Genomic DNA, 11,352 nt, shown 5'->3' with positions numbered 1-11,352 from the left:
AGCCCTGACAGCCGCCAATGGCTCACAAGAACACAAGCCTTCTGTTTTGACGTCTGTTCCTGCCCAAATGAACCTGAAAGGACTACTTGAACCAACCCAGCAATAACTTTTAATTATTAATATAATATAGAGGAATATACTGATGTTCCAGTAATAGCCACCTATCATATCCAGTATTTGATGCTACATGTGACGATGTATGTGACCTGACTCATAACTCTCCTGATCCGAGCCTATCTTAACATTTTTGAGATCATTCTGACTCAAACTAAAATTAAAAACACTGATAGGCAAAACAAAGCTTGATAGTTTGCAAACTAAACTGCCACCTCTCCCTCTACATATGTGTATGAATGTACACATTTTTAAGGATGCATAATTAGCTGTAAGAAAATAGTTCTCAGAAACCAGAAAGCTAAAGTATTTATATCAAAAGCTGAATCTTTCTCACTCTATCCGCACAAATAAACCCACTGAAGTTGCCAGCTTTTGTTAAAGTGAGCAAGATTAGGTTCTAAACATAAATCAATTTAAGCAGCCAGAAACCTTCAAGAAGTACTAAAGTTGCTTTCAAATTCCTTGCAGATTCTTACAAATTGAAAGTCATTGCCTCAGCCTGTGGAAACAAAGTTAGTTTTCCTAATGCAAGACAACATTGTTACCACATGCAACACACTTCCTATAGGACCATTTAAAAACAGAATAAAAGTATTTCTAGATAGTATTACAAGGGTGGTTGGGGGGGTGGGGGTGGTAAAAGGGGATATTGATCTTACAACTGCAATATTTTTTAGAAGTCCAGGTATCCACGCTGGTCAGACAGCTTTGGGTTGTTTTGGGTTTTTCCTTTCTTTTTTTCATTGGGTTTTTTTTCTTCCAAAGTTTTCTATGTATTTATAACCATAAAAGCCAGTAAAGTGCCTTGATTTGCAAGAAGCACTACAATCAGACAGATCTAAGATAAAAATAAACCTCATTATCTATAAGGTTGCTCTCAAAAGTCAACTCAACACATTGGCATCTCAAGAAATTAATTCATCAGGATATTTCTGACAAGCACAGTGCTTTGCTCTGAAAGGTCATTTTTCTAAATTAAGCACAAATATCTAAATATCTTTGCCGTTGTGCTGCACATCCCAAACTTAACTCATGAATGGTTTTCACAGTAAAATCAAATTACATTTTAAATAAATCTATGAAATAAAGCTTTACACGCATTTAAATTTGACATTTGTTCCGTAAGCAATGTAAGCAAACAGAAAGGCCTGTCTGGAGATTTCATAAACCACCTTAAGTGAGAATATGCATACTTAGTAAATGCAGAACAGCCTAGTTTTGCCCAGAAAGCATCCTCCTTTTAGAACTCCCCCCTAAAGGCACACTAGTAAGCATGAAAGGTAGATCTGGACATCACTGTCCACTCTTTAGGATTGATGTCCTACACACTGCGGTCTGCTGCATGCTGCCTCCACATCCTTTCCCATCTTTCCTCACTCCTGTCAAACACGGCTGCAATGGAAGACACCAGAGCTGCTGCCCAGGACTTTGCTTCTGACTCCAATCCTGCTTCCCGAAGGCACTTCGCCGGACTCCTTCAACTGGCGGTGGCGAAACCTTGTGATGAACCATGGAAAATACCCACCTCTCCGCTTCCACGTCGGAAAAGGAAACTTCTACCCACAACAGCAACAAGAAAAAGCAGCTCCACAGGATGAAAACTGGTGCCAGACATATGCGCCGAAGACAATAAATACACCAGAAAGGATAAAGCTTCTCCCCTTTTGCACTGACTGGAGTTCTTCCGTGATGAGTGGATTCTCTGCAGCGCCTGCCTTCCTGGCAAGCAAGGCTGACAGGAGTGTCTTCACTTATGTAACTGCATTTCTTGAGTACACAATTACCCAACACACCCAAGGCACTGCAAGGGTTGGTTTGTTGGTTTTCTTTTTTTTTTTTCTTTTTATTAAAGAAAAAATAGTTTCTTTCCAGATGGAACATTATTTTTTTAATTCCAAACTTAGGTTTGTAAGTGAAGCCACAGAAGTACTCTGAATGTGGTGCACCAAGACCCTCAGTATCCCAATAAAGAAGGTAATTAATCTTTTGGCAGCGCATCTCTGTACAGGAACGTAGGCTGAGCTGAGCTCCAGACTTGCAAGAGACCTCGACATTCGCAAGAACCTCCTCCATTTTCACCTGTACAACTTTTTCCTCCTACTACAGGTCATCACTTACGTGCTGAACATTCCTCCCACAGCCACACAAGACAGATTCCAACCCCAGCAAGCCCCACCACCATCAGAAACAAATGTCCTTTCTGCCTTTTCACAGCACCTAATATTTGACTGTATTCTTCCTTTAAAAAACCCTTTAACTCATTTTACAAGAGAAAGACCGTGGCAAAGAGCAGGATACAAACAATTAAGGGAGTATTTGCCCATGAAAAGGGAACAGGACATTGTGTGGGGAGATGCCTGCAATCAGGGTACACTCAACTGCAGTAAGATCTAGAAAATCGAACTCTGCATCTGAATAGCCATCAGTGAAGTCAAATACAGATCTGCCAGGCAGCAGAAGCACAGACTAGGAGATCTTTATTATAAGGATTTGCACTTGCCACAGTTTCTTTAAAATACCTTCTCCCTTCTGAACAGGTCTGCAGATAAAGGCCATTTGAAAACCGTGGAAACCTTCCCACTGGGCACACATTCAGGAAAAGGCACAGCACAAACATGCTATGAAGGTACCAGTCACATCCATCAGCAGCAGGTCTGTGCCAGGCAGAGGGTAACAGAGATCTTTGATCATCTGTAAGTAGAAATGGGCAACCTGAGCAGTTAAAAGCAGGAATTCAAATCACCCCAGTGCTGACACAGGTCTGAAGGTGACATAGGGAAATCACTGGCATTCACATTACAGACTGCAAGGGAAGGATCAGGGCCCTATTTACTGAGCAGTGTGCTGGACACATATAAAAGGGTGTGGGCAGGAAGAAAGCAAGTCTCCTCCCAAGAAGTTTTAACTTGAATACAGTATCAAAAAATACTGATTCTATTTCACAAGCATTACAGATTCCCAAAATCCATCCCTCTGCTCAAGGTCCTAAACATCCTGACAAAGTCATTACAGCAGTTTGGGTATCATTTACTCCTTCACCCAAAACACTATTCAAAATGATTTTATCCAAAGCAACGTGGTGGAACTTCACAACCATATTGTGTTTGAAGGTACTGTAAAATTTCCTCATTTCATTGCTATGTTACACCTCGTTGCAGCTGACAGGTCTGGTATGACACAGTGTCACATTAGGAGAAAGGAAGATGCAGGTCGCCTGATCTTTGCCATACTCCCTCAACCACCCCGGGCTTTACAAGGGAAGGGAAGGTCGCCTGGGGGCCCTCTGAGCCGGCAGTGATAGCCCAGCAGTTGCAGAGACAGGGGCAGAGAGAGGCATTCCCACCACTGGGCGCCCCCCTGGCTGCGGGAAGGGGCACAGATGCTTTTCCAGACTTCCGAGTTACTGAAGGAGCGGTTAAATCATCAGGTTAAAAGGGATGTTGACAAATATTTGTCCTTGTCATTATTTCAAGTGGAAGAAAAAGGTTACGTTGTCTGAAGGAAATAAAACGTTTTAATAGGAACATGAACAAATAAAAAGTTGTCAGGATATAAAAATGCAACCTCCATAAAACCGTTCATGTTTTGATCTATACAGCCAATAAAGATACATTAAAAATAACCATGCTACACTCTGCTTGAATGCTGTTGACATAAGACCTATGGGAAAGAAAATAAAAAGTAAATAACCAATCAGACTGTTGTTGCACTGTTGATTGCTGAAGACACGCAGTGGGAAATGATAGCTCCCATACCATAAAAAGACTTGAATTTGGTTTGCAAAGCAACCCAAGATTTTATCTGCAATATTTCAGTTCTAGTTCCGATTGGATATGGCTGGCCATATTAATTTATAAATATTTGCCTTATGAATATATCATGACTATTTTATGTTTAAGAACGAAAACTTGAAACTGAAGGGTGCAACAGTAAAGCTTTCTTAAGGCATAATGCCAAAACCAACCAGAAGGCTCCAGTAAACCATGCTAGTTAACACATTTTGGGAATACCTTGCACAGGCCAGTAAGAACCTCTGTGCTGTATTATCAAAGGGGCTTTAAGCATTATACTGCAAATCCTGTGTAACACGACGTGGATGAAGCATATCAAACCATACACTGTCCTTTAAAATTCCCCATATAAAAACTAGGTTTTAACAAATCAGGTTGGCATTATATGCTAGTACTGAAGAATAAAATGCATTATATGGCAAATTATCCTCACAATTATCCCCAGAACAAGTAATGCATACCCATAAAATTAGAGAAACATAAACTGAAACAAATCATGGTTGGGAAATGCACTGTTAAGGTGCACAGAGCCGTATTAACACTGGAGTCGGTACTGGGACTCTAATTAAGATATTCCCCTGTTTTGAAACTCTAAATTTAGTTTTATTTAATGATCTGCTGGCCATTTCTCCCACTCTGCTATTACCAAAGCGCATGGCTAGTATTGTTTTGGCTCTAGTAGTTGATTAATTTTCTGTAGCTTAAAATGGCCTATGTCAGGTTGATGCCTAGCTTCCCCAGGAAACCTGAAGGCTCCTATGCTGATGTCAAGAGGATGCTACCAGAGGGATTCTACCAAAAAAGATTTTCTGTCAGAAAATTCATTACCAAAATCTAAAGCGTTTATGGAAAGGATGAATTTCAGCAACTTTTACATCATAAAATATTTTCTAGAATGGTCGGTTTCATCTTTTCTCTAAAGAAAACCACCCAAAACCAACCAAACAAAGCAAAAGCACTTTTATCCAAAGATTTTTTTTTAATTAATTTACACTAGAAAAGCCATGCAGACTTTGAAAAGTTAAATTTAGAAGTATTTAAAAATGTAACAATGAAACTATGATTTAATACACATTTCACTTCAGATATATTACATAAATATGACAAGTTTTATGTTTCCTGACATTTCAGTTTTTGTTGCTTTTTCACATTAAATGCAAGTTATAAAGGAAAACAAAGACACACTTTAGAAACTAATGTCAACAGTGACCTATGAATTGAATTTCAATGAGTTTTACATGCAGATGTTCGAATAGAGTACAAAGCAACCCTGAAGCTCATCTGACATACCCACAAGCAATGGCTTTGCACACACTTATTAGGTATGGATTTAATATCTATTGTTCACTCGAATCAATGAATTAATTTACTACCATTCAGAGGACTCATTCTGAAACTACTGGTTTTGAGAGGTGGGCTCATATGAACTTCACAGAGTTGAACAAGGCCAAGTACAAGGTCCTGCACCTGGGTCAGGGCAATCCCAAGCACAAATACAGGCTGTCCAAAGAATGGACTGAGAGCAGCCTTGAGGAGGACTTAGTGTGCTGGTTGACAAGAAGCTCCACACGAGCTGGTAGTGTGCTCTTGCAGCCCAGAAAGCCAACAGTATCATGGGCTGCATCAAAAGAAGTGTGACCAGCAGGTTGAGGGAGGTGATTTTGCACCTTTACTCTCTTGTGAGATCCAATCTGCAGTTCCGTGTTCAGCTCTGGGGCCCCCAGCACAAAAGGAATGTGGAGCTGCTTGAGCGAGTCCAGAGGAGGGCCATGAAGATGCTCAGAGGGCTAGAGCATATCTCCTGGGAAGACAGGGTGAGGTTGGGGTGGCTCAGCCTGGAGAAGAGAAGGCTCCAGGAAGACTTTAGCGCAGCCTTCCAATACCTAAAGGGGTCCTACAAGAAATCTGGAGAGAGACTTCTTACAAGGACATGTAGTGATAGGACAAGGGGGAATGGCTTTAAACTGACCGAAGGTAGATTTAGATTAGACATTAAGAAGAAATTCTTTACTGTGAGGGTGGTGAGGCGCTGGCACAGGTTGCCCAGAGAAGTTGCAGCTGCCCCATCCCTGGCAGTGTTCAAGGCCAGGTTGGACGGGGCTTGGGACAACCTGGTCTAGTGGAAGGTGTCCCTGCCCATGGCAAGGGGTTGGCAGGGGGTTGGAACTAGATGGTCTTTAAGGTCCCTTCCAACCCAAACCATTCTGTGATTCTATGAATTTCAATAGGGAAATGTCCTGCTTTTTGAACGAACACCACTGTTATCTACCCATTGTAAAGCCGCAAACTTGCCTGTGGATTTCAAAGTGCTGGTCTTTGTTATATATACACACCTGTTCCCTTACAATCGTCCACAGGAACACACAGATGAAAATATCTGTGTTGGATGGAATAAATTAGATGAAGCTGAAATGCCTTCCCAACCACATGCTCCAAACTCAGGTGAACATTTGCACCCCTACCAATATGCTACCAACAGAGGACACTGGATGAAGATCCAAATCTTGGATTTTAAATATTTCCAGAGCAGTGGAAAGCCTAAATTAAAGAAAATGGGTTAACCCAGAAACCCCCATGGTTCTTCACTGAAATTCAGACTGTTCTCAGGGGCTGACTATAAAGCTCCCAAGGACTTTAAGAGAACAAGAATTTCATCTTACAATTTCATTAGGAAACCAAAACTTCCTGGCACAAACCCACAACGTCCACCTATTTGTGGGAACTCCCTTGTTATGATTTCCATTCCCCTGTGGCAAACGACTCTGCAAACCAGCCAAATCTCACACAAAGGTTTGCTTCTCCATCGCTCCTCTGGAATCCCAGGGCGTAGATGAAAGTGAGCACTAGCTGTCTTGGAAAGCATCCAGGCACAGAGCAATAAAAAAGCAGGTAGCAAGACACCTACCAGCAGCACAAAATTCCCTCTTCTTCAGGAAAAGGGAAGGGATCCTTGTTTCTGACTGCATGGCTTAGTGAAGATGATGAATGGCAGAAGACAATGCTGGGGAGGTGAGGGTGAAATGCCACAGGGTATTGCTTATGGGGAGGGGGTAAAAAATCAGGTCTCAGGGTTAAGGAACTTGTAGTGAGATATGCAAGTTCAGTACCGGTGCCCACCACAACCTTCCTAGCTCCAGCCCACAAAACAACGTTTCCATGCTCCAAGGATTTATTGGAAAGATAATTTACATTCCTAAGGAACATAGTTGCTGCACACATGAGGTCTTACAGAGAAATTTAAATAGTTTCTTCCCAACTACTCACATAAACCATACTCTTGAGTTAACCCCTTAGATGCCCTCCTGAACACATCTTTTCATTTACTGGTGCCTTTTCCAATGGCACACAGAAATTTGTAGGCAGCTTGATTTGTTACTATTTCATCACACATTACTACTGCATACAAGGTAGGGACACAGACTCCTCCTGGCCTTACACATTTTGACAGGTTCTACTGACAGTTAGACCAATGACTTCCAAAGCAGCTAACAAGTCAAGTGCCCAACCACAGTTCTCTTAAACCAGCCTTGGTTTTCAGCAAAGGACTTTCTGAAAATTAGACCCTATTAAACTGTCTTAGGCTAGGCCCACATAAAGCTAGCTGCCTAAAACCCTTCTGCAAAAACACAGCTGACTTCTGTCTGCGTCTCCTAAACACACGTGTAAACTAGTTATCATATGGACAATGCAAAATTAGAATAGTTAGAAAGTAGGCTCCTCTTCCAACTTGTAGCAATTAATTCCAAGGTCAAAAATCTTCATAATACAATTGAGAATTTTCAAAGGCACTATGATGTTAGTGACAGGTTTTAAGTAATTTTCCCATGAAAGCTGATGGTAAAATCCTGCCAATTAAAACAGTATTCATCTAACTCAACTTCCAAGTACTCCTGAATATCACACTCTTAACTCCTAGGTGAGGTAACAGCCTGTTTCAATCTTTTGGAAAATGATCTTTAAAGATAAAACTTATTATGAAGTAATAAAAACCTGATATTTATCTTGCAATGACAATAAAGACCTGTAATAAAGCATGAATGTTTAACTAGAATAAAATCTTACTGTGCTCAGCATGAACTGGTTTGTAACCATACACTTTATAACATACAATATCCAAACAGTAAAGACCAAAATAGTATGGTACACCTATACAGTGTCTCAAATGGCCACTTAAACCACACCAAAAGAAACCCATGCTCAGCCTCCCACCTGACATTTCCCCTCTGGCTGGGCTAGCAGAGTGATCTTTAAGATCCAAAAGCTTTATCCCTGCTTCTCGATCTCCCTCTACTACCCACTTTCTAGATGAAAGACAACTTGCAAAGGTTTAGGATCACTTTAGGAAAAACATGCTACACAAACTTACACCATCAGATTTAATATCAGAAAAGCATTTCCAAATATATTTATGAAAAGTTTTGTGCTTTGGTCTTCTTCTGGAGCCTCCTTCTAAATAAATTCCATGGTAGAGTTATAGGCACCTTCTCACTGTCTTTTCACAATACAAGCCAGGACTGGATGAACCAATATTAACAGCTGATCCTCTGGTACATACTGTATCTTGTCATCTATCATCTCCAGGGCCTTCGGCACTGCTGGGATTTATAATCAAATCATAGTACATAAAAGAGACACTTGAGCAAATATTCTTCTTAATTTAAAATGTCATTAATCCCATTATAATTATATTGACTGTAATAAAGGTCCACCATTTTCAAACAGTGCACAAACACCTAATTCCCTGTGACAAGCATACACACACTGAAATAAAGATACTGAGATAAGCTGACACTAGTTCCATGTCAGGGAAGTGAAATATCTGAAAGGCATATCTACACAACATTGATGAAGACTACTCATCAATCCAGTGAGCTTCAGAAAGTCTCCAGAAGCGAAGCAGACAACAGGGCATGTCTCACCTCCCTTCAAGAAGGAAGCATTTACTGAAACTCTACACTGTCAAATATAACTGCCAAAACAGCAGCAATTAATGCTTTCAGCTGCATATGCCCAGCCAATCCAAAATGATTTTAAGGTCAAGCTTCATCCATCTTCATTTGTTTATAATTTTGTCAAGGTAACTGCGATTAACTTATCAAGTTTCAGGCTGAACTACTTTGGGGTCAGGGGAGACAGAAGGGAAAGAAAGGTTAATGCAAAGCCATGTGTTTGCCTACAAGCCTAAATAAATAACTGCTGGTGATACAGAACAACTGCATTTTTATATAAACAAGAGTCAAATCCCTAAAGCTCAAATAACCAAAATATAAGTTACTTTATCTCTTGGAAAGTAGTTTTCAATATTAACAAACATCAGACATAAGCAAAAAAGAGAGCTGAATTACACACACACACAAAGACCCTTGCTGTACTCTTTACTTCTAGAAATGTAGCTGAAGACGTTGTTTCCAGTTCCTGAAAAGAACAGCTAGTCTGGGGGCAACCCTGGATGTCTAAACACAAGCAAAGTTCTCATAGCCAAACACTTCAAGTTCTCTGAGCAAACAACAGTTGCTCATACCCAGAGAAGACAGTGCCAGTTCTGCAGGCTCCTTCAACAGGTAGCAGGCCTGCTTTGCTAAACACTCCAACAATGGAAGCATTTAGGAAATTCCTGATGGGAAGTTTCAGCGGCTGCAGGCCCACCTGCCACCCTCCAGGGACAGGCAGGCACCCCTGGTCCCTCGATTAGCTGGTTCTCAGCTCCTTCCTGCACTGCCTGGAAGGTGCTGAACCACTGCATAACCCTGCTGCAGTATGTCCCACTTCCTAGCTCCCTGCGCTGCTGCCCCTGCGGCTGCACAGTTTGGTACAAATGCATTATTATTCAGCTTTAGGCATTGCCAGCTCTGACTTCTGCATTTTTTTATGAGAATAAACACACACACATACAGGTAGCAGGTATGCTTTGCTACTTACATGCTCTTCTCAAATGTCTTCACACAAAAAAATACCCTACTTTTGGAAAACTGTTTTGCTTGTGATTCTGTTGGGTTACCCTCACCAGTACAACTTGGAGATAAAAAATACTGTCACAGCTGTAAAACCCAATGCTAAAGCTACACTACAAGTTAGCCTTTGCCTATTTTTACTACAGCATCCTTGCTTCAACTCCTTAAAGTTCTTATAGTGCCTTTCTGTCTTTTTCATACAAATAATAATTGCAAAAGCAAAATGTCTTGATTCATGTAGACCAAACAGAGCCTTTTCCCTGGTAATAGCCTGGAAGCTAATAACTATTTTAGAGCAATTCCCGTACACTGAAATGCTGTTATTGGCTGTTTATGTAACAGTGAATTAACCCCCACCGACACCTTTCAGGAATTCATAACCATAGTGCACAGAATGTACTTTGCGAGAGCTTGTTAATATGGTAAGTGCAAAAGCTGTCTCGATTTAGAAGACTGTCTTTCAAAGCAAACACGCTTAACCTGCAGTTTCAGTCATGGAAGAAATTACTCAATTAACTGCAGACAACAAAAACAACAGGGTTATAACTAATGTACAGTAAATGCTCTGTGGGTGTAATGCAAGCTCATTTCCCAGTAGCGTACTCTCTTACATCCTAACACATTTCTTATCCCACTGCTGTAAAACAGTTTAAGAATGTTAAATTTACGTAGATTTTTTTCCCCCTGCACACATTTGTTTTCTGGCAATTAATATTATTATTAACCCAGGTGGGGTCTGTTCTCTTAAGAAACATGTTTACAATATACTACTTTGTAGCACGGTGGGTTTCATACTTTCTTCTAGACAATCCACCATCTTTTCCAAACTTGAATCCTAGTATCAAAATTTATGAAGTTTTTGCCTGCACTAATGAGACCCTTGTGGTGACAAAAGAAGAGACCACAGTGACAGAAGTCAATCAACTCTCACCTGCTTCTAGGACTTCAGGCAGGCAAAGAGGAGCAAAAGGTTCTAAAGCACAGAAAGACCCCATCTGTGCCACATCAGTGGGAACTGCTCTCATTCTGCTGTTAAGTAAGAGATGGAGTAAAACACTAATAATTAAAGATAATGGGAAGAAAACTTACCGAAGCAGACACTGTTGCCTTCTTCCGTCATTCCTTCGTTCACGCTCATCTACCAATGACCTGACCTAGGCTAGACATCAGCGCACGGTTAATATTTAGAGCGGCTTCTTGCTCAGGGCTTATAGGTTTTCAGGGTACATTCCTATGCACAGCTTCTGATTACTACGGTGACAACTAACTGCAGCAATAAAACATACAGAGGAAAATTAAGAGACCCCCCCTTCTAGCATGTGAAATATTCATGATATCCTAGCCAGAAGCACCCACGAATACGTATCCACTGAAACCAGCCCAACACCACACACCGACCCCCCCTCCCTGGAGCCTGGGTAGTATGTTCTCAGCCTTGCCCCCACACAAACGCACCTCACCCTGAGAAACACCCCCACCCCACCCCCGGCACA

General features: G+C 41.1%; 1 protein-coding gene across 1 annotated transcript in view; it reads right to left on the bottom strand.

The window, feature by feature from the left end:
• HIVEP1 (human immunodeficiency virus type I enhancer binding protein 1) overlaps positions 1 to 10,979 on the bottom strand; it is a gene marked incomplete at its 3' end in the record, with an annotated part of 79,593 nt that extends 68,614 nt beyond the window's left edge. The window contains exon 1 of the mRNA XM_010022641.1: positions 10,949 to 10,979. Within this exon, the coding sequence (XP_010020943.1) occupies positions 10,949 to 10,979 (31 nt within the window). The remainder of the gene's footprint in view (positions 1 to 10,948) is intronic.
• Positions 10,980 to 11,352: the final 373 nt, after the last annotated feature.

The sequence above is a fragment of the Nestor notabilis genome, unplaced genomic scaffold, assembly GCF_000696875.1.
Source record: "Nestor notabilis isolate BGI_N333 unplaced genomic scaffold, ASM69687v1 scaffold5149, whole genome shotgun sequence".
Lineage (NCBI taxonomy): Eukaryota > Metazoa > Chordata > Aves > Psittaciformes > Psittacidae > Nestor > Nestor notabilis.
This window is presented reverse-complemented; position numbering and strand designations above follow the sequence as displayed.